Source organism: Panthera tigris, chromosome C1 (genome assembly GCF_018350195.1).
Source record: "Panthera tigris isolate Pti1 chromosome C1, P.tigris_Pti1_mat1.1, whole genome shotgun sequence".
Lineage (NCBI taxonomy): Eukaryota > Metazoa > Chordata > Mammalia > Carnivora > Felidae > Panthera > Panthera tigris.
Window position 1 is genome coordinate 20,183,159 of NC_056667.1, and position 27,082 is coordinate 20,210,240.

The following is a 27,082-nucleotide window of genomic DNA, read 5'->3' on the forward strand; positions in this document are numbered from 1 at the left end:
TTTCTGTCATAATATAGTCCAAAGTGACAATAATCATCCTGATATAGCTCAGAACACTATGCTAGTCCATTACATTGATGAGAGTTTGGTAATTGGGCCTGGTGAGCAGGATATGGGGAGCACTTTAGATTCTTGGTCGAACCTATGCATGCCAAAGAAAGGGTGAGAAATCTCACAAAAATTCGGAGGCATGTCATGTCAGTGAACTTTCTAGGGTATCTGGTGGTCTCGGGGCAGGTCAAAACATCTGTAAAACGAAAGACAGGTTGCTGAACCTCATGGTGCCCACTGCAAAGAAAGGGGCAAAATGTTTGATGGGATACTGGATTTTCGAGGCAATGCTTATCACATTTGGTCATGCCGTTCTGCCCATTTACTGAAAAACCTGCAAGACTGTGAGTTTCAAGTGAGGCCCTGCAGCCAGAAGACTTCAGGCCCAGGCTGCCCTGTCACATGTGCTTTAGGGCTTGGAAGTGACTATGGCCGAAAAAGATGCTGTACAGACAAGCTCCAATGGGAGAGTTGCAGCACAGTTACAGACCCTTAGGGTTTTGGATTAATTCATGCTCTCTTCTTCCAATAACTAGTCTCCATTTAAAAACAGCTCCTGGGTCCCTGAGTGGCTCAGTCCATTAAGCATCTCACTTTGGCTCAGGTCATGATCTCACGGTTTGTGAGTTAGAGCGCCACTTTGGATGAGCTTAAACCCTGCTTTGGATGAGCCCTGCTTCTCTCTGTCTCCCTCTGTCCCTCCTGGGATTCTCTTTCGCAGCCCCTTGCTCACTTGTGCCCTCTTTACCTCTCTCTCAAAAAAAAAAAAAAAAAAAAAAAAAAAAAAAGACAGCTCCTGGCTCACAACTGGACATAAATGGAGACTGAAAGCCTGACTGTGGACACCAAGTGACCCATGCAACCAGAACTGGATATTATCTGATCCAGCTAATCATAAAATTGGACATGCATGGTAGCATTCTATTATTAAATAGTATATAGGAGATCAGGTCTGAGCAAGTCCAAAAGGCACAGGGAAATTGCATGAGCAGGTGGTTCAAATTCCCATGGCATCTCCTCTCATTGCTTCACTGCTTCTCCCTCTAGTTGGGGAAGTTGCTTTGACCAGTTAACATGGAGGGAAAAGCACAGACGTGATTTCCAAATGGGTCTGCACGGTATGTAAGCACCGGCCACAAGTGGACAGCTGCTGCATTAAAGCCACACTGAGGGCATCTCTAAAAAACAGCGATGAAGGGATAACCTCTCAGGGTATCAGGGTAGAACTTCTGATTATATGGATTGTCCATTTTGTGGGGAAGGTGAGGTGACCTGAGGTACGGATCTACACTGATTCACGAACAGGGACTAACAAGTTTGCTGGCTGGTCAGAAACCTGAAAATAACAAGATTGAGAGATTGGTGGTGAGGTCTAAGAGAGGAATATATGGACAGACTGCCTGAAATGGGCACAGGTGGTAAAGCTATTTCTGACCCATACAAATGCCCTGAGAGAGCATCCATTATGAAGAAGCCTCTAAATAACTGGATGAGATCTATTCTGCAGATGTCAACTTCTTTTCCCAGCTACCTTGGTTCTTACTCAATGGGCCCACATACAAAGTGGTCATGGTGGCAGGGATAGGGGCTATTCATAGTAAGGTAGGCAGGATAAGTGACCTCCCAGAGATGTCCTAATTCTTGGGATCTGTGAATATATTTTATATGGCAAAGGTGAATTAAGGTAGCAGATACAATTAAGGTTGCTGATCAGCAGACTGTAAAAGTAGGGAGATTATCTTGCAATATCTGGATGGGCCCAAAGGAATCACGAGGGTCTTGAAATGTGGAAGCAGGAGGTAGTCAGTGTCAGGGTGGTGTGATGTGGGAAAGGATTGGCTGTGACTAGTTTTGAAGATGGAAGGAGGGCACATGCTAAGGAATGCAGGTAGCCTCTAGAAGCGAGAAAAAGATTCTCCTCTAGAGACTTCAGAAAGGAATGCAGCCTTGTTGACACCTTGATTTCAGCCCAGTGGGACTTATGCCAAGCTCTTGACGTCCAGAACTGTAATACAATAAATCTGTGTCATTTGAAGCCACTAAATCTGTGGTAGTTTTTTACAGCAGCCACAGAAAACTAATACACACAGGCTCAACTCATTTCCCTCACCGAATCGAATGGACAGCTGGCACTGCTGAGCGCCCAAGCTGCCAGCAGCAAAGACCAAGAGTTTCCCATGTGGCACCATTCCCTGGGGCAATGGTTCTCAAAGTGTAAACTAGGAACCCCTGGGGGTCCCCCAAATTCTTCCAAGAGTTCTGTGAGGTAAAATCTATTTTCATATTAATACTAAGGCATTCTTTGCTTATTTCATTGTCATTGTTTCATGAGTGTATAGTGGAATTTTCCAGAGGCCTGACATATGTACAACACACTAAATGCTGAAGATTTGAGAAGCTAGCTGTCTTGTATTAAGCCCAATCTCTTCAGAAATTTGTAAAAATGTTAAGTAATGCTGCTCTCCTCAGTTTTTGTTTTGAAAAAGTTTTCATTCAAAATTTTATATTAACATGTACTAGATTTATTCATTTTAAACGAGTATTTTAAAGCTTAATTTTTAATCCAGGAAAATAAATATGCCCCCCCCAAGAATCCCTTTTTAATTTTTAAGAGTATAATTTTTCAGTAATTTTTAAGAATGTAAAGGATTTCTGAGACCAAACCTTTGAGAACCACTGTTCTAGGGTTACCAGCTAGCTAGCTTCCCATTGGCAGGTTGATTACGCTAACTCCTTCTTTTGTGAAGGGAACAGTTATCAGCTCACGGTAATAAATATGTATTTGTGGTATCGACTTGCCTTCCCTGCCTGCAAGGATTCCGCCAGCACCATCATCTCTGGACTTTCCAGAATGCCTTACTCATCACTAGGCCATGTCACACATTGCCTAACTTCATTTTATGGTGAGGGACAAACAGCAGTGGTCTTAATGCACTGTACTTACAACGTACCCTGTCACTCAGAAACAGCTGAATGGATAGAATAGTGTTAAAGCACCAGTTGGGAGGTACTCTGCAAGGTTAGGTTGACAAGTAGAAAGCAGTATGTGCTTTAAATCAGTGGCCAATATCCGGCTCCACCTCTCATAGCCAGAAGGCAGAAGCCCAGGGGCCAAGGAGTAGGTAGCAATGGGAGTGGCTCCTCTCAATATTATTCCAAATAACCCACTGGAGGAATTTTTGCTTTCCATCCCCTCAACTTTGTGTTCGGTGGGTCTACAGTCCTTAGTGCCCAAAGGAGGAATACTTCCTCCAGGGAGCACATAAATGGTTCCTTTAGATTGGAAGTAGAGTTTTCCCTTGGCTCAATTGGAGCTCTGTATGTTATCTAATCAAAAGGCAGAGAGGGGATCAACTGTACCAGATAGTGTGATTGATCTAGGTTACCAGAAGGAAAGTGGGGGATGGGCAGGAAGGCTATGTTTGGAATCCAGAGTACTGGGTGCCTCTTGGATCTCCCATGTCCAATAACGACCGTCTACGGGAAACTTGGCAACGCTTCAAACCTAAGACCAAGAAGAACCTGAACTGTATGGCTCTTACCCACCAGGTAAAGAACCAAACCAGCTAGAGAGCTAGCAGCTGGTAAGAGGGACAGAGAAGGGGGTGGAAGAGGATTGCCATTGAGTGGAAAATTATGCCTTGTGACCAGCGGCAGAAGGGGGTGCTGTAGTGGGTTTCTGGGTTTCTGTTGTTGGTTTTCTGCACCCACCCACCACCCCATCTTACTGGAAGAGCCCTGGTGATGGGTGACATTTTAAGTTAAAGGGTATGACCGGAGGATATCAAGAGTATGGTTAAGTATGAGAAGGAGGTGGTGGTTGATGAGACTGTGCTTCTCCTATTGAAGATGAGCTTTCCTTCCATTTTTAGAAAACTGAGGTGAAGTTTACATGAAATGAGCCATTTTAAAGTAAATGATTAGTGGCACTTCGTACCTTCACAGTGTTCTGCAACCAGCATCATAATCTATTTCCAAAACTTCCCATCACCCCAAAGAGAAATTATGTACTCATTAAGCAACAGAGACATGAGTTTTTCATCTGAAGGATCAGTGGATGGTGGGGGCAAAAGGCATGGCTGTTTGGATGTCTTGTCCCCTAAATCCACTCTCTCCTTGCTCCCTTTACTGCAAGGCTGACCCTTGTGGACTGAACTCCGTGAAGTTACTCAGGCGCCTTCCCTTCTGGCTCCCTAATGGATTTGGCTAAGGGGAGGCACCAGCAGGATCAAAAGCAGAATATTTATCTCCTGCTTCCCCATCTGGCAGGGGCTTTGCTCTGCTCCCTATGGCTGTGGCTCCAGCAGGGTGGCCCCCTCCTCTAGCAACAGCTCCTTCTTCTTGTTCTAGGGGGAGGGAGTCTAGGGGTTGTAATGGCTTTCTGAAGTGTGAGTCCCCTGGGCCCCATTCCTGGTAGGTTCCCTTAACCCTGCCCACACCTCTGTAAAGAATCCTTTAGTTGAAGGCTCTTCAGTATCCCTTTGGGTGTATCGTCTGTTTCTTGTTGAGACATCGATTGCCACAGGAACGGATGGCATGGTCCTTCCCTACAGTCCTTTTGCACTGACCACTCCTGACTCCCAGTCGAAGCAAACAAGATGATTTCCTGGACAGCCCACCTTCCAAGGGTGCCTGGGGCGTGTGCCAAGGCCCCACTGCCCTCTGGTGGTCATCTCCTGGAAATGCACCTCAGGGATCCAACCTCCACTGAACTGAGCCCATTGGGCACCCTGCACAGTGCTGAACCTTACACATCTGAGCACTTTCATCCACGTTACTGTCCCCACTTTACAGGTACCAGAACCTTCCCACTGCCATTATGTATAAATCAAAATCTAGCCAAGGATTACAAGGTCCCATCTTTGTCTCCCTTCCTGTCACTCTCTGACCCAGCCAAACCGGTCGTTTCTCAGATCCTAAGGTCTTCGCATGTGCAGCTCCCGATTAGAATATTCAGGAACTCTCTGAAACCTTCGTCACCTGATCAATCTCAGCTTATTCTCTAGTCCTTTCCTAAGATCACTCAGGATAGTCCTCCTTGCCACTCCCGACCCCCTCTCACTCGCTGTCATTCACAAACACACTGGGTTTTTCGTGGTCTGCATGAACGTCTGCTGGATAGTGCTCTCTCCTCAGGAGGCCGGAGGCTCCGGAGGGCAGGGACCATCTCGCTTTGCCCACTGCTGTTATCTCCAGGGCCTGGCACACAGCAATAACCACACCGGTGCTGACACGGATTAGGCATTTCTCTGCGCTAGCCATTGAGCTAAGTCCTTCAGGCGCCCAGGCCAGGCCACCCTCCTTCCCAAAGTCCTGGTCCCTAGGAAGCAGCCCTCAACTGTATAAAAACTCACACGTGTTTATTAGAATATGAAAAAGATTCGGTTTCTTCTGTACAGGCAGCAGAGCGGCAGCAGCTGTGGTGGCTTTGAACATGGTTGTCAATGTCACCCTTGCATGGGGACTCCTGCCCAAAACAGCACTTGCACGGAGAGGAGGGGGACAGATGAGCACCCACTGCCCAGTCCACTGGGAAGAGGGGCACTCTGACTATTGCACAATCCTGGGGAAGGACAGACACCAATAGGCCTGGGCCTGGCCATGGTGGCAGTGGGGGTGGAGTGTGTGCCTGTGAGCAAAGGCCCCTAAGGGCCCAGGACTCTGCCCACCACCAGCCCTGGTGGGGTGGGAGATGCTGGGGGAAGGCCTTCTCCCCCAAGGGCTGGGCTCCACAGCAAGCTGGGTGCGGTGCACATAAGAGGGGGAGTCTGGGGGCACATAAGAGGTCCAGGGGCCTAGGGGGTGGGTGGGGGGAATGAGAGAAAGAACAGGTCAGCAGGGACTGAGGGTCAGGCCCAAGAGCAAAGGAGGTGCCAGGAGGCCCAGCATCAGTGAGTTAGAGAGAATCATGAATCGGGATGTGTGTGTGGTCACTTCTAAAATCACGGCCTTGGGGCCACAGTTAAGAGCCCAGGAGGCAGAGGACTGATCTGGGGGAGAGTGTTGGGCACACAGGCACAAATGAGGAGGGGTAATGCTCTGGAGTAGGAGGGCCAGAGCTCTGTTCAATCAGGGGTTTTCAAAATGTTTTAAAAACAGGAATGCCCTCTGTGCAAACTAAATCATACATGGAGTGTGAACAAACAAAACAGATAAAAAGGCAGCACTTTCTGGATCCCCTGACAGTCCCTCCCCTGACAGTAGCCCCTGAAGTGTCTGGTGGTCCCTGGGGAAGCAGTCTGGAAAGCTAAGTCACATCACTGTCCAAAGTGCCCCAGCTCCAGTCAGGGAAGCTCAGATATGCCCTCGGCCTGCAGCTCTGAGTGAAGACAGGTCAGGGTAGCTGGCCAGGTGACAGAGCCAGCAGGAGGAGGGTGGGCCTGCCGTGTGTCACTGATTCGTACCCCAGTCAGATACCTGGTCCCCTAGTCTTCCCACTGTTAATGTAGGGCCCAGCCTAGGCCAAGAGAGGTCTCGGCTCCTTCCCTTTCCAGGTGGGACCAAGACTGAGCCAGAGGCTCTTTGGTTAGGAACTAAGATTGGTTTGAATGAGAAGGGCGACGGAGTAGGAGGCAGGCCTCTGAGGGCTGGGAATCCCAGAGGCCCTGGACCAGGTTTGGGAGACAGCCTGGATCAGGAAGGGGCAGAATCTGCCTCCCAGCCCAACAGTTCTGCCAAATGGATTGGGAAGGCAGTTCTGGTGGGAGGGAGGGCGCTTCCCAGGAGGCAGGGGAAGCCGTGCTGCGGTTGGGGCTGTGGGCCCAGCTGCCATGCGGTCAAGGTAGGGGCAGGGCCAATCCAGGTCAGGAAGGACGAGGGGAGTCCCCAGCTCCCCCAGCAGCCCCTGTTCTGGTGGGAGAGTCTGTGGTGGGATGGGCACTGCCCACTGACTCCAGCGCTACTGCCCCTTGGGGATGAAAGGCTCTCCCTCCCCAGGCTCAGGGTGAGGACCTGGGTCACTAAGGCAGCGCTGTATCCTCTGGGAGCTGGGGCTGTCACTTGGTCCAGGGGTGAAGACATCATCGGTGCCTGGGGATGAGGGCTCCTTGGTCCGCATCACAATGCCCCCATCGTCCTCCTCGTCCTCCTCCACCACCCTCGCTGGATCCCGGTTCAGCCCCAAGACCTTGCCCTTCAGCTCCTCGTTCACCAGGTCCACAGACTCGGGAGACTGCGGGGAGGCTGGGTCGATGGTGATAACAGGCAAATCGGCCTTCGGCTCATAGGCCAGGGGGTCTGGGGACCAAGAGCAAGGCACACGTTGGCTTCTGCCCTGAGTCTGGCCTGGCGTGTGCTCCACCTTGATGTGGGTCAGCAACCCCCCCCCAGAACCTTCCTAGGAGCATGGCAATGCTGCCATGTTTCAGGATTACTCCACGTGGCTCCATATGAGCCCTTATCAGATGGTTTCTCTTCCCTTCAGGCTGGGGCTCCAAAGGTAAGACTGTGCTCCTCTCCTTAGACCAGGGACTCCCACAGGTGACCCTCCTCAGACCAAGGATTAGGGCCCCTTCCTGAGTCACCACCTGCCCCTGGGGCCCAGGCCTGGGAGAAGGTCCGCTGCCATTTCCCTCACATGTTGGGATATCCCAATGGTGCAGACCCTTCTTGCCTCACCGCCAGGCACCAAACCCCTCCACGGTCCTCACCGTGAGCCCCACATGAAGCATCTCTGTCCCTAGGGAGGACAGCAGGGCCATTCTTCTGCCCCCTTGGGGAATCCCCAACTCCATCTGATGTAGGAGCTCATGGCTTGGGAGGAGGTCAGAGGGAGTAGCCTGTCCTCCCCAGCGGTTCTCTGAGCCCCATTCCTGTCAGAGCCTCATCTTCAGGAGACACTGGCAATGAGTGCCCCACCTCAAGGCCCCTCGTCGGGCACCCTGCACTCTGCCTTACCTGAGCCGATGCGGGCCCTCGACATGGTGGGTGAGTCCAGCTTGTGGGCCGGCACCGTCAGGTAGTTGTTGATCTGACAGAGAGAGGGCAGACAGGGGTGAGTGCGGGCAGCCCCTCTGGATGGCGCCTGAGGCCGATGGCCACACCCTCCTTTGGCGAGCTGGTGGTGCCCGGGTGCCCGTTCCCTCTTTGGCAGTTCCTCACTAGGCTCTTCACTTGCCTCTGCCAGCGCTGAGGCCATGCTGGCACTTTAGGGGTTCCTGAAGGCTTGGCCCAGCCTGTGGTCAGGCCACGCAATCTCCTGAGCAGCCTTAAACTGCCCTGCCTCTCACACAGTGACACTGCCCTGGTTTCTATCTACTCCAGTCCACACTCGCCCCTGAGGTCCATAAAGTCAGCTCAGGAGAACTGGACCCCAAATGGCCCTCAGGTATCTCAGTGCAATATGTCTAAACTGAACTCAGGTTATCTTCCCTTAAGCCCTTGTTCTATCCTAGGGACACCTGGGTGGCTCAGTCGGCTCAGTCTTGATTTCAGCTCAAGTCCTGATCTCTCTCATATATTTTTTTAATGTCTATTTATTCATTTTTGAGAGAGAGGGAGAGCACAAGAGGGGGAGGGGCAGAGAGAGAGAGAGAGAGAGAGAGAGAGAGAGAGAGAGAGAGAGAGAAGGGCGGGGGCGGGAGACACAGAATCTGAAGCAGGATCCAGGCTCTGAGCTGTCAGCCCAGAGTCTAATGTGGGGCTTGAACCCATGAACTGCAAGATCATGACCTGGAATCCGACATGCTTAACGAACCGAGCCACCCAGGTATCTGTCTCTCATACTTTCAAGCCCTGTGTCGGGCTCTGCTCTGACAGTGTGGAGCCTGCTTGGGATTCTCTCTCCCTCTCTCTCTGCCCCTTCCCTGCTCACATGTGTGCGTGCAATCTCTCTCTCTCAAAATAAATAAATAAACGTTAAAAAAAAAAAAAAAGAAAATGAGAGGTTAGAGCACATGGATAGACTCAGATGTCTGAGGATACGATGAGAGAGCAATGGCCTCTTTGCTGCTCTGAGAGGGAAGGAAGTGGAGGAAGAAGCAGCTTTCTGGAACCTGCCCTGGGGCTCAGCCTTCAATACAAGTGGAGGAGGGCCCCCCCCAAAAAAAACCCCCAAAAACCCAGACTGCAGTGGCTCTCTCTTCACAGGGGCTTGGTGGTGGGGGTGTGGGAAGAACCCAGACTCCCGGAAAGGCGGGAGCCAGCTCCAGTCCTAGACGCACCTTCTGCTCTAGTTGCCGGGCCTTCTGTCTGCGCAGCAGCATCTGGTTCCAGGCCTCCTCATAGGGATCTGCCACCAGTGTGTGTCTGTTGTAGGACCGCAGCTGTGGGAGGAACAGCCGTCAGGCACTAGAAGCTGGGCCTGGAGGAGCCAGGGGGGGTCTGGGCATGTGCGGGGCAGGGCTGGAGCAGAGAGACTCCTCTGCTGGAGGGGCACCAGGCGGAGAGCAGCCCCTCACCCGCTGCCTGGTCTTCTGCAAGTTGTTCCTCAGGATTTTGCGAATCTCCTCCTCCTTGTCCTTGGACAGAGCTGGCAGGATGCGCTCGGCAGGCAGGGACTTGGGGTGGATGTTCCTGGACAACAGGGCACAGGTTAGGTCCCCGGGAGAACTCCTGTGACCCTGGAGTGCAGGGTCCAGGCCAGGAGGTCACCCAGGGGGTGGCCTGGGGGTGGGGGTGGTCCTCACTGCGGCCCTGCAGCCCTCTCACCCACCCTGCTTGGACAACAGAGGGGCCTGCCCCCCCCCCCCCCACCCCGGCGGCCTGCCAGGTTGGTGTGCGTGCAGAAGCTGCCAGCATCGGCCATGGGCACTCACTGCATGGAGACAGTGGAGACAGCAGAAGGGATCTTGCCCATGCCACCACTCTCCACCAGCTCAATGGCCTGCTTCATCTCCATCTTGTGGTAGAAGGCGATGAGCTGTGGCTCCTTGGAGCGCTCCCCGGCTATCAGACACTTCTTCACATACTTCTTGTTAAACCGGTTGAGCCTGGCGGGAGGAGGGAGGAGGGAGGAGATGCGTGGAGCCAGTTCCTCAGGGTGGGATGACACCCAGGGCCCGGGAGACCCTCACCTGCCCCTCCCCGCCCACCAGGCCTGCCACCTACTTGTCCTTCCAGTGGTGGTGGCCGTAGTGGCCACAGATGTCCTCGATGCCTGTCAGAAGGTGGTCCAGGAACTGAAATGGGCCCAGGGCCAGGTCAAGCCTCACTACTGGGCTCCTTCCCTACGGAGACTTCTGAATGGCCCCCCCCCCCCCCCCCCACCTTCCACTCTAGTGTAGCTCTGCTCAGCCCAGCCCTGTAGTTCCAGGAGCAGCCAGGAGGTGGCACCAACACCTCACTCATCCTGAACCCATGGCACCTCAAACCCTCTGCCTCTGGGGCCTGGCTGAGCCCCCTTCCCTGAACCCACCTGTGCCCAATGCCTGCAATAGGTTCCCAGTAGAGGTAGAGATAGCATGACTCCCCCCCCCCTCCTGGCACTCCTGGCTGCCCACACCACACCTGCCTATGGCACAATATGGTGACCTCAAGGGGCTGAAGGATGACCCAACACTGGGATGAGGGAGGAAGGAGCTGAGTGAGGCAACGGACATGAGGCCTGGCTGCTCCCCAGCTCCCTGAGCCTTTTGCAACCGAGCGCCAAGGCCCAGCTTCCAGTACCTGTGTGTGGATTTCCTCGTTGATAGAACGCTTTGTTTCTTGCTTTTTCTTCACAGCCAACAGGTCTACCAGGGGCCGAATGGTCATGCCCTGGGGGGCAGGTAGGTGTCAGGCACTCCAGTTCTGCTACCCTGGCAGGGAGGCCCAGCCTCCCCTGCCCCCACCTGCAGAGCTCCTGAGGCTGGTATGCCCTCTGCTCTGAGGTCCCCAATCTCCCAACCTCCGTGCCAGCCATCGTATAAAGGTAGGTCCTTAAGGGCTGCTTCTTCCTGAAGACACGAGCCCATCCAGGGGAATGACTCCCTTAGCCCGGGCGAGGGGTTGGAGGGCCTGGGTTCAAATGTGGGCTCCGCCACAGACATACTTTGCAAGCCCAGAGAAGTCAGGCCTGGCTGATAGGGAAAACTACTTCTGCTCTGCCTCCCTCACAGGACTGCCACTGATAACCTAGTAAGAAGTGACAGCAAATTTAACTGCATGTTTTCCAGGTGCCAGAGCCAGCTGTGATTTACTAGTATTAGTTCGTGAATACCCACAATGACCCTAAGAGGTAGATCTTTCCATTGTCCCCATTTTACAGACGAGGAAACTGACATAGAGGGTAAGTAACTTTCTAAGGTCTCTCAGGAGTAGTAACGCTGGATTCAGACCCAAGCAGGAAGGCCCTCCCTCAATGCTGACTTCATTGAAAATGGGCTTGGTAAACCATTACCATATACAACTGCAAAGTTAAGGTCATAAAATATTTTTGAAGATGGAAACAGGGCAAGCGGGTGAAAGAGGCAGCCCCCTATCCTTATTAAGGACAGAAGGTAAGTCTAGCCCCAGGAGGATGCCGCCATATCTTTTTCTTTTGAGAAGGCAATGCTGTTTCCCAGCTAAGGCTTTGCCACGATTTATATCTAGGAAACACAGAGGGGATAGAAATGGAGGCCTAGACAGACCATTTCTCACTTGCCCAAAGTCACAGGTCAGGTAAGGTGGAGCAAATTTCCGCCATCCAGGCTGGGTTTCCTTGGGGATTCTGAGGGGTTTGGGGGGACTCTCAGCTAAGCCAGGTTCATTTAAATGCACAGAAAATACTGACCAGCAAGGCTGGAAGGACTCTGGGATCATCTAAGCTGATGCCCTCACTTCACAGATGGGGAACTGAACCCAGAAACGGGAGGAGGGTCTTTCCCAGGGTCACACAGGGGCAGCACAGCTCGGGCTGACTCCAGACCTCCTGCTGCCCAACTCAACAACCTTTCTAGCTCCCCCCGTTGTGCTATGATTATCCCATTTTACAGGCGCAGAAACTGAGATCCTAGGACATTAAATCACTTCCCCAAAGCCCTGTAAAGAGCCTGTGGGCCTGCTGACCACACCCGCTTCTCTCAATGCCTTCTGGATCTCTAACTAAGTTAGGCAGCATTCTGGCTGCTCTACTTTCTGATCGGTTGCTCACTATCATAATTCCCCCTTCACAATTAAGGAAACTGAGGCCCAGAAAGGGGGAGTGGCTTGCCCAAGATTGCACAGCAAGTGATCAGTGGACTAGAACCCGTGGCCCCCTCTCACTGGCAGACCCAGGGTCCCCAGGCAGGGCTGCTCCGCCCTGTCCAGCACCTGCACAAAGACGGTGAAGAAGATGACAGTGATGATGGCAGTGAGGAACAGGTCACACATGGGGAAGTGCTTCTTGTCCAGGAGGTAGCCCAAGGAGAAGGCGATGGCCCCTCGCAGGCCTCCGTAGGCAATGATGAACTGGTCCTTGGGGGTCAGCTTCACGATTCGGAACTTGTTGATGAACCAGGTCAGGCCCAGCACACCTGCCAGGGAAGGGCAGGAAGAGTGTCAAACTGTCCCCAGCCCCTCCCGGCTTCCCCGCAACCGCTCTGTCTGGAGGAAGCCTCCGCGAGTACATCCACCCAGCGCGCTCACTTCCTGGGTCCCTCAGCCGACAGCTGGGTGGATCCCTCAGAGGGTTTCCCAACCTGGATGTGCTTTAGAGATATCACAAGGCCTCCGGTGGCTGGATGTCAGAAGGGGGGTGGGAGAAGAGCTGAAACAAGGCTGGCCACATGTTGGTATCTATTAATTATAATGGGTTCATGGGCTCAAAGTTTCTGTGTGCTTCAAATTTTCCATAATAAAAAAGTTTTCTTAATTTCTTTTTTTTTTAATGCTTCTTTATTTTTGAGAGGGAGAGACAGAGTGCAAGTGGGGGAGGGGCAGAGAGAGGGAGACACAGAATCTGAAGCAGGCTCCAGCTGTGCTGACAGCTCAGAGCCCAATGCCGGGCTCGAACTCAAGAACTGCGAGATCACGCGTGACCTGAACCAAAGGTGGACGCTCAACCGACTGGGCCACCCAGGCGCCCCTAAAACGTTGTGGGTATTTTGGGTTTTTTTTGTTTTTTAAATGCAGAGACTTGGATGCAACCTCAAGCATAGAACCACAATCTCTGGAGGATGAGGCCCTGGAAGAAAGGGGATTTAGAACAGTGCACCAAGTGGATGTGACACCCAGTCAGGCTTGGGGACCAAAGACTGAGTCTCAGAGGAGAGGTGAGTGAGACCCAGAGGGGGAAGTGATACAGTCTCTGCGGTGAGGCGTGTCTGTATAAGTATAAGCAGGACCCAAGGACTGGAGGCCTGGTCCCTGGGTGTGGCCCTGGGCTGGCGGCGCGGCCAGATTTGGAGGAGCCGTCCCCAGCTTTCCAAGGGCTCGAGTCACCAGCGCCACAGGACCACGCAGAAAACATTCACAGATCCGAGCTCTGGGGCACAGGCTCCCCGAGGCCCCTCCGTGCACTCACACACGACTGTCTTCCCAGAGGTCACAGACTCACCGTGAGCATGGGCTCCTCTCGAGGACCCATCGTGGTCTCAGCGTGGCAGAGAGGGGCAGGGGAGCACCTGCTGCACAGCCAAGCAGGGGCTCTCCATACAGGGCACCCTTCCCTCCCCCCCAGCCGACCCCCTGCCCCCACCGTGCACGCTCGCACACACACCTCCACCCGGCTCCAGCCCAGGACCTCACCCAGCACTCGGGCGATGAGGCAGAAGAGCAGGGTGCTGATGACAAAGGTCCAGTTCCAGTGGTGGGAGCCAGCCACCGTGGAGACGCCGAGGAAGATAAAGATGAGGGTCTCACTGACACTGCTCCACATCTTCAGGAAATATTTGATGGTCGTGTGGGACTTGTGGGAGATGTTGGCCTCCACGTAGGGGCGCATCACCACTCCCGAGGCAATGAGTCTGGGGTCAGAAAAGAGCAGAGTTCGGGGCTCAGGCGAGCTGCACCTTCCCAAAGCCCTTCCACTGCCAGGGAGGCTGAGCAATACCCATTTACTGAGCTCCTCTGACGGGTTGGGCACTCACGGTGGGCTTCACGCGACTTTTCCAGCTCAATCCTCTCACTCAACCCTCAGACACCGTCATGTTTTTGCATTTTTCAGCTGAGGGACCTGAGAGTTAAGAGACACTTCACCCTTCCACTGTTACCCAGGCAGTGAGTGGCAGAGCTAAGATGCAAACTGAGGTCTGCCCGACTCCAAGGCCTGTGCCTCCTCCCCAAGGCCGTGCTGCCTCTCTGCCTAACAGGAGTCAATTACACATGTCCGTGGCCTTGGTTTATTACCCTGGAGTGCGGTGTCTCACAGATGGGGGTCTCCACAGTAGCTGCCCAAGCTCTCCTGGCCTGGGGTCCATACCTGAGCTCTGCTCCTGCTGGCCTGGCCTCCTCAAGGTCACCCTGAATCCTGTGATCCAACCCGGCCTCTCCACTTCCAATGTCCTGCTCTACCGGGCACACCTCACTGCTTCTCCACCTTACCCTGACTGCAAGGCCCAGCTGAGGCCTCAGGACCTCTACGACTCCTCACAGCAATGGAAGCCCCAAGCCTCCTCGCTAGGGCTACAGAAGGGCACAGTGAATGCAGGAACCTGTGTCTAGCTACAACCAAGGAACCCCCTTGGAGGCCAATGAAGGGAAGAAGTAGCAGGGCTGAGGCTTTCCAGCACTTTAAACTCAGTGCTTCCGGGGGCAGTCCCAGGAGCTGGAGCCTGGTGCATGAATCTTATCCCTGGAGCTGGAGGCTGGGCGATGGGGAGCTCCCTTGTGTTGGCAGGCCGCGCCCCCCACCCCCTACCCATGCCACGCCCAGACTCACGCCATGATACCCGACAGGTGGAAGAGCTCGGCTGATAGGTAGGCCATGTAGCTGTAGAGGAAGACGAAGAGCGGCTCGATGACACGGATGTGGGAGGTGAATCGGGACGTGAAGGCTGCGATGACCCCGTAGACCACGCCCACAAACACCCCGCCCAGGGACACCACGAAGAAGCTCAGGAAGCCAAGGACGATGTCCACGATGCCCACTCGGTCGTAGTTTGCAAACTCCTCAAAGAGATGATACAGGACCTGGGGAGGACGTGCAGGCTGGTTGGCAGGAGGGCAGGGCCCTGGCCCTCCAGCTCTCTGGGGTCCACCCCAGGGTGATCATGTGCCTTCCACTGACCACGGCCACAAGAAGAGGCCACGTGATAGCGGAGACACGCTAGTGCCAAGCAGGTGGTCCAAACCACTGGGCCAGGGGCTCGAGGGCCTCGCTTCCGGCAGGCAGCGTGCCGTGCTGACCAAGAGCACAAACTCTGAACCCAAACTGTCTGGGTTGAACAGTGGCTCTGCCGTGCCCTAGCTGTGTGCATGGGGCAGATTACTGTCTCCCTGTGCTGCAATCTTCCTAGCCATAAAATGGGATTACAGTACCAACCTTACAGGACTATTGTGAGGACTAAACTAGTTAATAAAGGCAAAGTGCCCAGGACCATGCCTATCACAGTGTTGGTTATTCCTGGCACTAAGGGGCCTCTCTCACTGTCTGACCTTGGGCAGGTCATGTCCCTGTCTGGATTTCAGTCTCTTCTTCAGCCTAAATCAGGGAGAATTCAGACAATGAACTAGAACAGGACTTCTTAACCTGTGAAAATTTCTGAAAATATACACAGGCAGGCCATACCCGCCTTGGATTCTCTGGAGGTGGGGCCCAGAAATCTCTACTCAACAAGCTCTTCAGGGGGTTACCGTGAACGGCCAAATTCAGATACTAAGGAACTAGAGGCTTTCTAAGGCTTCCCCACCTCCTGGACTGGGAAAGAAACAGTCACTGTAATGCTATTGTCAGATGTTTAAATGGGACTTCATATATTGTAAAGCCCTTGGACAACGGTCACCCTGCTTGACACACAGCAGCCTCATGAGGTAAGCGAGCCAAGGATGCCCACTCCTTTGCTCAACTGAAGCCCACAGTGGTGGAGCGACTTGACACAGGGCCCCCAGACCCCATCAGCAAAGCCAGGCCCAGAACTTACTCCCTGACAGCAGTGGGCAGGCCCTCCCCAGCAGGTACAGCTCTGAGGATCCACCCCCACTCAGGTGCCAGCTCCCTGGCTACCAGGCCTTCTCCTAGACAGCTGTGCCAGGAAACCAGCTGGAGTTTTCAGGCCTGGCGGTGCTGAGGGAGAGGGAAAAGGACCTGAAGGTTACTGAAAGGGGACTCTCCAAAGCCCCCAGTACCTAGAGACAAGGAGGCCTGGGTAGGAGTGGTGACCTGTTCCAGAGCAAAAGCCTGAGACCATGGGACTCAGGGGGAGCCTTCAGCTTTAATGTCGGGAACAGGGCACTCACGTTTGTGGCCAGAGCTCCATAAAGGGTCTGACTTGGGGCAGACAGAAGGGGAGATGCCAAGCACTGGCCAGTCTGCAGTGCTGCCTGGACCATAGCTGTCTGGGAGACAGGCAGGGCTCCCGCAGTGGACAGCAGGTGCATTCTTAGCCCTCGGCTACCTAAACTCACTCCTGGCCTGAGGAGGTTCATGGGTCCTCACAGTGCACTACCTGGGCCACTGGGGCAGGTGAAGGGCGAGGTCCTCCTCTCCCATCCGGCTATAGACTAGAGAGGCAGTGTAGCATAGTGGTAAGTGTGTGGGCTCAGGGCTCCGACTGTGTAGATCTGAACCCCAGCTACCTCATTTATCAGCTAACATGACCCTGGATGAGCTCCTTAACCTCTCAGTATCTCAGTTTCCTCACTTGGAAAAACGGGATAGTTACAGTGCCAACCTCCCGGAGTTTCTGTGTGGATCAGATGAGGCAAATACATATTCAGACAGGAAGTGCTCACATAGGAAGTGAGCTTACTACCAGCACTGCCACCACCTTGGGAGGCATGGCCAGAAACCCAAGTTGGCCAGACTGCGGTATCCACTTGACATAAGCAGGCCCCACTGCTCCCCGATAATGCCAACCTGAACCCCAACACCCAGATCCAACTGGGGAGGGCTTTGGCTTTGGTACTTGCTGGTAAGCGTGCCTCCTGTAAGAACCCTGGGAGGATGACAGGCTGGGTACTGCAATCCTTGTTACAGACGGAGAAACTGAGGCAAGAGCTGGTGCCAGAAGACCCAGCACTGAGGCCTGCCTGCTTAGACCAGACTGCTGCTCCCCCAGCCCCACAAGGACCCGATGAAGGCAGCAGGGGAGGAAGAGGAAGCTGAGGCTGCCGGCCCCCCCCACCCCGCTGCTGTCTGTCTCTTCTTTGAAGTGCGGCTTCCTGAGGGGCTGGGGTGGGTGAAGAGGGAGCGTGTGTGTGAGCATGCACTGGCGTGCAGGTGTCCTTGTGTTTTCCCGTGTGTGCAGTGCTCTCTGAGGGGGCCAGCTAGGAGAATTGGGAGTGTTTTCACAATATGTGAGTGTGCACATACACATACCTGTTTCCTGAGGAAACCAGCTGGGAGGAAGGGCATGTGTGAGCACATACAGCACAGCCATGTGCCAGACTCTGTGTTGGGGGTGTCTGTTCTTATTAGATCCTGGGAGGAAAGCAGTATCTGCTCTGCCACTTTGCAGCTATCAAGGTGAGGCCCAGAGAGGTATGGTGATTTGCCTAAGGTCACGTAATAAGCAAGTGGCCAACCCCAGACAATCTATTTTACTTATCACCTTCTGGAGGGTTCTTTTTTTTTTTTTTTGATAAATTTTATTTTTTATGTTTTTAAAGTAGGCTCCATGCCCAATGTGGGACTTGAACTCGTGACCCTGAAATGAAGAGTTGCCTGCTCCACTAACTGAGCCAGCCAGGTGCCCTTTCTGGAGGTTTTGAGGGCAGGGTCCCTTTCCACCACTGCTGCCCCCAAACTGCACACACCTAACTATAACTCAAGACCCAGCCAACATAAAGCTGAAATGGCCCTCATAGACTAAATGGCCTATAAAGGACAAACTGAAGTCTCAAGAGGATATGTAATTTAACCAAGATCACATCACGATCTGAGTCAGGGACAGAGAATATGCCCCGGGAAGGCCAAGAGCTCAGGTCCGGACGTCTGACAGACCTGACTTCTAACCTTGGTTCTATCATATGTTAGCCAGTTGTTTAACTTCAGCGAGCCTGATGCTTCTTCATTTGTAAAGTAAGAAGCACCTCCGAAGATCATCATCAGGATTAAATGAGATAATCCACACTGAGTGCTCAGAGTGATGCCTGGCACAGAGTAAGCAGGAGTGGACATTAGCTGTTTGGCTACTGTGATTAGCGGGTGGATGTGGGATTCACTCTGGACCTGGATTCAGGTCTGTGCCCAATGTGCACGTGTGTGTGGCCACTGCCCCTCACCACAGTGACGGCGTCATTGAGCAGGGACTCCCCAAAGACAAGGATATGCAGCAGCTCATTGATGTGAATTTCCTCAAAGACGGCCAGCACGGCCACGGGGTCCACGGCTGAGATGATGCTGCCAAAGAGCAGGTTGTCCAGAAGGCCAATGTTGTTGATCTGCTCGCCGCCCACCAGGCACACGGCGTACATGAGGCCGCCCAGGAAGAAGGCATTCCACAGTGTGCCCACCACGGCGAAGATCAGGATGGTGCCCAGGTTCTCTGTGAACTGCCGCAGCGGCAGGAAGTAGCCCGCGTCCAGGATGATGGGCGGCAGCAGGAAGAGGAAGAAGACGTCGGATTGCAGGAAGGGGGGCGTCTCGCCCACGCCCTTGATCAGGCCCCCCACCAGCAGCCCCACCACGATCAGCAGGCAGCTCTCCGGGACGATGCTGGAGATAGTGGGGATCACATGGAAACCTGCGGAGGGTGAGAGAACAGGAGGCCATGGTCTTGCGGCGAGCCAGGACGGAAGGTTGGGGACAGGGCTGGGGACAGAGGAGCAGCTGGTGAGAGGGGCACAGGCTTGGTCTCGGAGGGCCGCTCTGTTAACTCTCTGAGCCTTGGCTTCATCATCCGTAAAATGGAAGCAGTAATACCAGCTTCACCGGGTTTGCCGTATAAACTAATTGACAATGTTTTTAAAGTGTTTTTTCCAAAGGATATACAGATGCTATCTCTGCCTCTGTCATAAAATAGTGGAAAGAAGCAGCTCTGTATGCCTCCGGAAGACAGAAAGCATACATTGATTACCGAGGCTCCAAGTATCTAAGGGCATTAGCTACACCTGAACCCAAGTCAGCTTTCTAGGTACAAGTTCAGGGTGGCAGATGTGAGCTCGAGACCAGGCACAACAATCTAATGATTCTGTCTGAGGGAAGGATGTGAGTTCCCCATCACGAAGGTGTTTAAGCAGAAAGCAGACAACCGGTTGGTCAAGAAATAACACAGGAGATAGAAGGAAGCACAGAAGAATCAAAGAACATCAGCACAGAAAGGAACTTGGGAATCAAACCACCTGACGTCTGCAAACCTACAGAATGTACACAGTGACTCCTAACTCCAGATTCGTGTGCTTTCCTGCTAAGCCCAGAGAGCTGCTCAAGAAGCCAATGGCGATCAGTCCATTTTGCATGTGAGACAAAACCTATATGCCATCCTGTTTTCTAGCCTAATCCCATCCACTTTAAAGATAGAGCAACCGAGGCCCAGAAAGGGGAAGGGACTTGCATGAGGGCAACGGCAAATCAGTAGCAGAACCAGGACAGAACCCAGGTCTGACCCCCGTAGCTCCCATCAAACTCCTAAGTTCTAGAAGTCAATCCTCACTCTCCCTCCTCCTCATCAAGGCATGAACATGCCCCTCTGCCTGTCACCCTCTCCCCAAGCTAGCAGCAGTGGTCCACACTGAGGCTCCAAACCCAGAGCTAGGAAGTAGCAAAAATCCCCTTCTGAGAGGTGCTCCTTCAATGCCAGGTTTGGTCCCAAGCTCCCTAAGGGTTTTGGGTTTATTTTTGGGTGGGGAGGTGGGTGGAGAAGACCCAGGCATCTAACCCCATGTTGAGTACCATAAAACCCAGGGTAAGCTTGGTTAAGAGAGTATGACGGTTTGTTTAAGGTGAAAGTTCTTGCTCCCGTCCCCTCCCTAGCCTGTAATCTGTGCAGGCAGATTCCCTATCCATTTATAATGAGATCCCCAGGGCTAGGGACATAGTAGGAACTCAGCAAGTATCTACTGATCTGAAAATGCACAGGGCTAGGCCATTACTGACATAATTCCTGACAACCCATCTGGCCAAGCTTTGGCTCTCATTACCCCTGAGATCCGTGAGAAGGAGAAGAAACATCCCTCCTCATGCCCAAAGCCCCTTCTACTCTCCAATACCGATCTGGGTAGTGCCAGTATAGCTACAAGTCAAGACTCACCCTCAAAACACTAGCTAGGCCCAGAACCGTTGGTACAGTGCCAAGCACCCAGGAGACACTCAAAACATGTTAGAAAAAAACACGTCTCCATTGTAGGCGAGGAGAGAACCCCAAAGCCACCAGTACAATTCTCTTGACTTCAAAACAGACCTGACCAAACTCACCTCTTGCTGAAAAATTCCCCAGTCTTTGTAGTGTCTAGGAGTAACACCCGGTGTTCAGTTGGCTGGTGCAATGGAAGGGGCATTTCGCCCAAATGAACCACATCCTCTCTTGTCTATAGATCTTTGCCTGGTCTAGTCTGTCTCTCCAGAACGCCATTCCTGTACCTCTATCCCCACGTGTGTGGCTGATGCCACATGCTTCTATCCTCCTGCGGCTCCAGGAAGCATTCCCTGACCATCCCTGTCTGTTCACATTAGGGCAGGAGTCCCTCTCTGGTGCCTCCCCTTCTCGAACCTTCAATCCACAGACCCTGTCCAGATTTCTCGCTCTCCCCGGCACCCAGCAAGGTCAGACAACCCAGGCAGGAGCAGTGGAGACGGGACAATGGTACCACACCCAGAGACCTGCACTGCCCTGGAGGGGAAATAGGATGGCGTGGGACTTTGGGGGAGCAGAGCGCCTGCCGGCCACCAGGAAGCTGCTCCTCAAGGCCAGGAGTCCAGCTCCAAGTCTAGCCAGCTGACCTTGACATCCTGCCCTGGAACTGAGCACCAACAGCTAGCTGCCTTAGGAGAAGGCATAGTCTAAAGAGACAGCCCAGGCAAGCAGACGACAGCCTCCACCTCCATCTAGCACATTAGGCTTTGAAAATTCCTCCCTGCCCCTCCACCCCCCAATGCTATCAGTCCGATCCACAAAGCTTTCCTGGGACCGGGAAGTGCCACACCATGCATCGGAAACCCAGAGAGGAGTACCACATGGGAGGACGGGGTAGGGGGACATGCAAAACAAGCCAAGAGCAGTAACGTGAAGAACGTTCCTTGTTCCTAAAGATGCACTGTGAGCCAGGCACTGTGCTGGGAGCCTGGCATATAGCATCTCTTTAGTCCTCACGACAGCCCTGTGGGATAAGTATTGTCCCCATTTTGCAGAAGAGAAAGGTGGGGCCTGGCAAGATTCGGTGGCTTCCCCAGAGTCTAAGGGAAGAATTCTACTCTAGCTTAGAATATCTGTAGCAGAGAGAGCTAATTAATCTTGTACTGAAACATGGGTATTTTCTCTGAGCCCAGGCTGGTGCTGTGCACTGGGGACACTGAGGTTACTGAAAGTCAGAACCTTCATGAAGAACTTGTGGGAATGGCCATGCTTTACTCACCCTTGGGACTTTTAGGCCATCAGGCCTCCCTTGCTAGGCTAGGAGACAACTGGCACTCCTATTTGATGGAAGAAAAGCTAGAGCTCAGAGGAGGCAGGACAGGTCCCAGCTACCCAGGATCACTAAGTCTCAGGCCTCCTGACTTGAGTGCAATGCACTTTCTTCCACATAAGCTTGCTCCCAGAGTACCTGGGACTGGAGCCATGTTCCCAGAGTGAGTCTCCCCGGGTCTTCCTGTGCTGGCCTTGCCTCTTGGTGAGCAGACCCTGATGGGCAAGGACAGGGAAGGGCCAAGCCCAGACTGAAGAGGAAGGTCTGGGATCCACACTTGGCTCCTTACCCCTGGTAGGCGGTACATTACTGGAAAGCAGTTTCCAGTGGGGAGGGCGCAGTGGTACACCGGTGTGGGGAGGGGCATGAAGGCCTGTTCTGGCCTGTCCCTCTCCCAAGGCCCTGACTCTACCAGCTGTCCCCACCCTGTAGCCCTAGAGATCTCAAGGTGCGGGAAGTTTGCTGACACCACGTGTGGTGAAAGGGGAATAGTCAGGCCCCAATCCCCTGACAAAGGCCCAGCACTGAGGGGAGATCCCAAGATGCCAGGAAATGAGGCTGGACTTCCAGGGCCCAAACTTTGTGGCAGCAGTGATATCATCAGGATGGAATCTGGGGTGGGGCAGAGGCGGCTGGAATCAGATCCAGAGCCAGGAGAGTGGAACAGACCCTGGAGACCATCCAAACCCTCTGCCACATGGTCAGGGAAACTGAGACTCAAAGACAGCCAGTGACCTGTCAGTGTCACGTGACCGTTCCACGGTGAGAAGCCACGGTGAGACGTTCCAGGCCCAGTGATCTCTCAAACCACGTGGCCTCCCATGAGGGTGTGGAAATTCCACATCCCTGGGCCACAGGGCAAACCCACGGACATAGTTCTGACCATGGGAGGGGAGAGATGTTTCCCACTCTGTCCAGTGTAGGTGGCAGATGGGCAACTGCGGGGACTGGGGGACACACACACTCACCCACACTCTAACTCTCTCTCATAACACACTCTTACACACATTCACACACTCTAGTTCTCTCTCATACACACACACACGCACACTGAGCAGACACTGACCGAACTTCAAAGTGGTGAGGGGCTCCCGGTGCCTCTGCAACCTCCACGAGAACATTTGATTTACATCTCCTGAGACGGTCCCCATCTGCTGAGACTGGTGCAGTGGAGCAGCAGGCAACGCTGTTGTACGTCACCCTCGGTTGCCAGGGTGACCGGACACCCCCGATCCCGCTTCCCGCATCTCGCCCCTGGCCTGGCCAGTCAGAGGGGAGTGCCGGGAAGAGGGGCCTCCTTGGGCCACCAGTGCTGGTCACCAGGGACCCAGGGGTGTGCGAGGGGCTCTGCCGTCCTAGTTCCGGGCCTGAGGCCTGCTCTGGGGCTGCAACTCGGCCAGGTCCCGAGGGATTCCTGGTTGCACACGACTCCGTTTCTCTAACTCCCTCTTCAACTGCCCCAGCAACCAGTCTCAACTCCCGTCCTGAAAGGTAATACCTCCCAATGAAAGCCTGGCGCTCTACAGTTTACAGCGGTGTGCTCTCGTACTTTCCATCTCGTTTGCACCTCACCACAGCTCCGGGAGGTCACAGTGACCATCCCCTCATTTTACAGATGAGGAGACCGAGGCACAGAAAGGTTAAGCAACTTGCTCAAAGTCAAGTAGCTGATAACTGACTCAAACCCAGGCAGCGTGGCTCCAGGGTTTGTGTTCTTAGCCACTCAACACATTATCTCTGGTTTTATTCTTATTTTGTTTCTAAGGGGAGCATCAGCACCCAGGCCCAAAGAGGCCCGAAGTGGCCCTGAGAAGGCCAGAGACGGTATTCTCTTCACGAGCTCTCCTCCAGGAAAGTCTTACCACTGCTCCCCTTTCACTCCAGTGGCCTCGTAAAGACCTTGGGAAATCCTTTCTATCGTCTAGGTCTGTTGCCTTCAGGAAGCCCTCCCCGTGTTAACTCAGCCAGAAGGGCTCAGTCTTACCCACTAAACTCCTAAGGTAGGAGGTGGGAATTTTCAGACTGCTCAGCCCCTGCCTGCCTGATCTGTATTCAGCTCCGGTCTCCGCTGGGGCTGGAGGCTCCTTTGGGGTAGGAGGGGCTCTGATTCTTCTTTAATCTGATTCTTTCCACCTACAATGTCAGCTATGAGGACCAAGGAAAAAGGTAAACAGACCAGAACACACTCCCCACTGCCCCAGCTGCTTCACAGCCAGACCAGCAGAGACAAAGATATGTGGCACTAGTCTCTCCTCCCTGGGTTCCAATCAGGGCTCCCAGCTGGGCAGCCTTGGGCATTTATGTTTTATCTCCTATTCTCAGTTTCCCCATCTGTGTAAAAGCCTATTTCAGAGGGTTTATGGAGTACAAGAGGAAATAATCCAGGCAGAGAATGCCAAACAGTGCTTGGCACTCACCGTTAGCAAAAAGTGGTGACTGCTTTTGCTATTATAATTTTCTTCAAAACCCAAGTATAATGTGAATCGCTCTACATTATCATGACGTGTCAGTGTAAACTTGTCCATCACTGGGCCTTAAGCTCCCCAAGGGTGGAAATTCTCTAGAGTCATCTGGGACTCCAGCTTCCAGCATATAGTAGGCATTAACTACTTGTGAACTGAGATAAAACTGACTTTTAGATGTCAGGAAAGAGGAAAGAGGAAGAAGGTGGGGATGGCTACATTTGATTTAGGGTAGGTGTTGCTCCCAGGGCAGGGACCATTTGGATTGGGCTTTGAAGGATCAACACAAATCTGCCAGAGAGTGAGAGAGAAGCAGAAGGAATGTCATTCTAGGATCTGTATCCTCTAAAGAGCCCAGGACAAGTATCCTGCACATAGCAAATAAATATACAGGTAATGAATAAATGAAACATGAGGAAAGAGAAAGACAAAGGGGAAGGCAGGCTGACTTCAACGAGCCTCTGCCAATATCCAAGTATGAGTGCCGTTGTGAAGGTTAAATGTTACACCGTACACGTTACATGTGTCTCTGAATCTTGGTCCTTCCTCTGTAACCGGGGTGATGATGCCACCCTCAGGGTAGCTGTAAGGGTCACTGAGATCATTTATTTATAGCTCCTGGCCTATAGGAGTCACCCAATGAATGACAACTTATAAACGTGTCAATCAATAGTGCCCACTCAATAATACTGTATTTGATCATGATTCACTTTAAGATACAATCTCTACATGGAGAAGAAAAAAAACACTCACTAGATAGACGCACTTAGAGTGTCTGATGCAAGGTGTGGGGCAGGAGTTACGTATCTCCTTTCATTTCCCCTCTTTAAAAAAAATTTTTTTTAATGTTTATTTATTCTTGAGAGGGAGAGACACACACACAGAGCGTGAGCAGGAGAGGCGCAGAGAGAGAGGGAGACAGAATCCTAAACACGCTTCAGGCTCTGAGCTGTCAGCACACAGCCTGACGCAGGGCCCGAACCCATGAGCTGTGAGATCATAACCTGAGCTGAAGTCGGACACTTAACCGACTGAGCCACCCAGGCACCTCTCATTTCCCTCTCTTGTATCCTGACCCTCATTTGATAGATGAAGAAACTGAGCTGACTTGTCCAAGGCCACCTAGAGCTGGCAAGTGACAGACTAAAAATTAGAACCCAGCTCTCCTAATTGCCAGTTTTTTTGTGTCGTGCTGCATCAGTGAAAACAAAGCTTGTCAGGACCAATGGGAAGAAGATTCAAGTTTGCCATATGCCTCCACTGTGGAGGGAGCCATAAGTAAGTCTGTTCCAAGGGTGATACTCAGGAAAAGGGGGTTCAGGGAATGATGGAAGTTTCCTAAAGGATGTGGGACTGAACCTGGGCCTCATGGGCAGGAGACTGGAGGGGGAAGAGTGTGAACAGAGGAGAGAGGGGATCTCAAAAGTCTTTCCAAGGGCCCTGAAACCTCCAGCCGGCCTGGAGATGAGACTGTGCAGGGAAGGAGACAACACTGGCTCACAGCTGGAGTGGGCAGGTCACAAGGGAATAGAGTCAAGGGGCCCCAGCTGATGCTGCAGGCCTCAGAGGGTCCCCTGACCCTTTAGGTCTGGCCCCCAATGACCATGACCCGGCCTTGAGCCAGGTTATACTTCTACCCTGCTTTTCATTCCCACTAGCCTTTTCCCTGGTCTCAGGGACACACATCAGCAGCCCCTACCCCACCTCACCCCACTAGGGCAGTACTTCTTGGTACCCAGCCCAGCCTCCCCAATCACCTAAGCGCCCCATAAACATTTGTGGGATGCATTTCACTCCAGCAGATTCTCCCCATCCCCCACAGGAAAGCTCGGGATTGAGAGTCCCTGTGCAGTGAGGTAGAGGATGAGTCACACGGCGCCGCGCCGGAGGTGGGGGGGAGGGGAATAGGGACAGGGACCAGGGACTGGCAATAAACAGTCGTGTGTGTTGACAAGATATAGAGCTCCAGCAGGCAGCAATAGGACCTGGCAAGCCAGAGGTTCCCAGGCAGCCAGTAAGGATAGCAGCTCAGGGGGGTGGGGTAAGACCTCAGGCTCCAAAGACCTGTGGCTGGTTTGGGTCCTTGGCAGGTATGTGTTACACATACTGTTTCTTTTGATTTTTTTCCAAAATGGAAATCTATTGCTTTGGTGATTTTAAACAGAACGCTTGGTCAATGAAAACTTTTCCCCAACAGGATATAAGTGCATTAAACAGGAAGAGGATGATCTCCCAGTGATTCTCCTCCTTTCCCTTTCCCTGCTGTACAAGACCCCTCCCCCTTAAACCCACACTGTTAACAGTTCAGTGTGCAAAATTCCAAACTTTTCGGTACCTATAGTTTTAGAATTTAGTATAAATGGTATTCTGTATACTGTGCTAGAACTGCTTTTATGGGGCAGGGACCGCACCAAGCACTTTACTGAAGCATCATCTCCCCCTAATGCAGTAGGCACTACTATTATCCCCATTTTAAGATAAAGAAAGAGAACATCAGAAGGATGACTGCTTACAGGCCCCAAGGTCACGGAGCCAGGGCCATGGAGCAGTGTTTCAGACCCAAGATTACCTTACCTCCTCCCCAGCCGTCCCATGGAGCCGTCTCATCATATACATGGCCTTGCCTGTGCCACAGTATATTGAACAGTCCCTCCCTGATGGCATTGGGGTGGAGGCTGGCTTCCATACTGAGATCCTCCTTAAGAGCCCCAGGCAGGCCTTGCCCCTGCGGCCGGCAGTGAAACCAGAGGGCCTCTGCTTCCATTTTCTCTGTACCTTCCCCTGATCCCATAGTATCACTGGCACCAGAAACATCTAAATCGTGTCCCTTGCAGAGGAGGCCCTCTGGGCTCCCTGAAATTTCAATCATGCGGGGTGGAGGAAGCAAAAGCACAGAATGCTTTAGCTGGAGAAGAATCTGGGCTCAGTCTGGATTCAAGCCACCCTCCCATTCCTTTCCGGGTGCC

General features: G+C 52.9%; 1 protein-coding gene across 2 annotated transcripts in view; it reads right to left on the reverse strand.

Moving 5' to 3' along the window:
• Nucleotides 1–4,653: 4,653 nt before the first annotated feature.
• SLC9A1 (solute carrier family 9 member A1) overlaps nucleotides 4,654–27,082 on the reverse strand; it is a 48,381-nt gene continuing 25,952 nt past the window's right edge. For both annotated transcript variants that reach the window (XM_042995739.1, XM_042995740.1), the window contains exons 2-12: nucleotides 18,316–18,776; nucleotides 14,813–15,063; nucleotides 13,681–13,898; nucleotides 12,265–12,467; nucleotides 10,657–10,746; nucleotides 10,099–10,169; nucleotides 9,807–9,980; nucleotides 9,450–9,564; nucleotides 9,213–9,314; nucleotides 7,948–8,020; nucleotides 4,654–7,287 (exon numbers count right to left, since the gene is read on the reverse strand). In XM_042995739.1, the coding sequence (XP_042851673.1) occupies nucleotides 6,950–7,287; nucleotides 7,948–8,020; nucleotides 9,213–9,314; nucleotides 9,450–9,564; nucleotides 9,807–9,980; nucleotides 10,099–10,169; nucleotides 10,657–10,746; nucleotides 12,265–12,467; nucleotides 13,681–13,898; nucleotides 14,813–15,063; nucleotides 18,316–18,776 (2,096 nt within the window). In that variant the 3' untranslated portion in view covers nucleotides 4,654–6,949. The remainder of the gene's footprint in view (nucleotides 7,288–7,947; nucleotides 8,021–9,212; nucleotides 9,315–9,449; nucleotides 9,565–9,806; nucleotides 9,981–10,098; nucleotides 10,170–10,656; nucleotides 10,747–12,264; nucleotides 12,468–13,680; nucleotides 13,899–14,812; nucleotides 15,064–18,315; nucleotides 18,777–27,082) is intronic.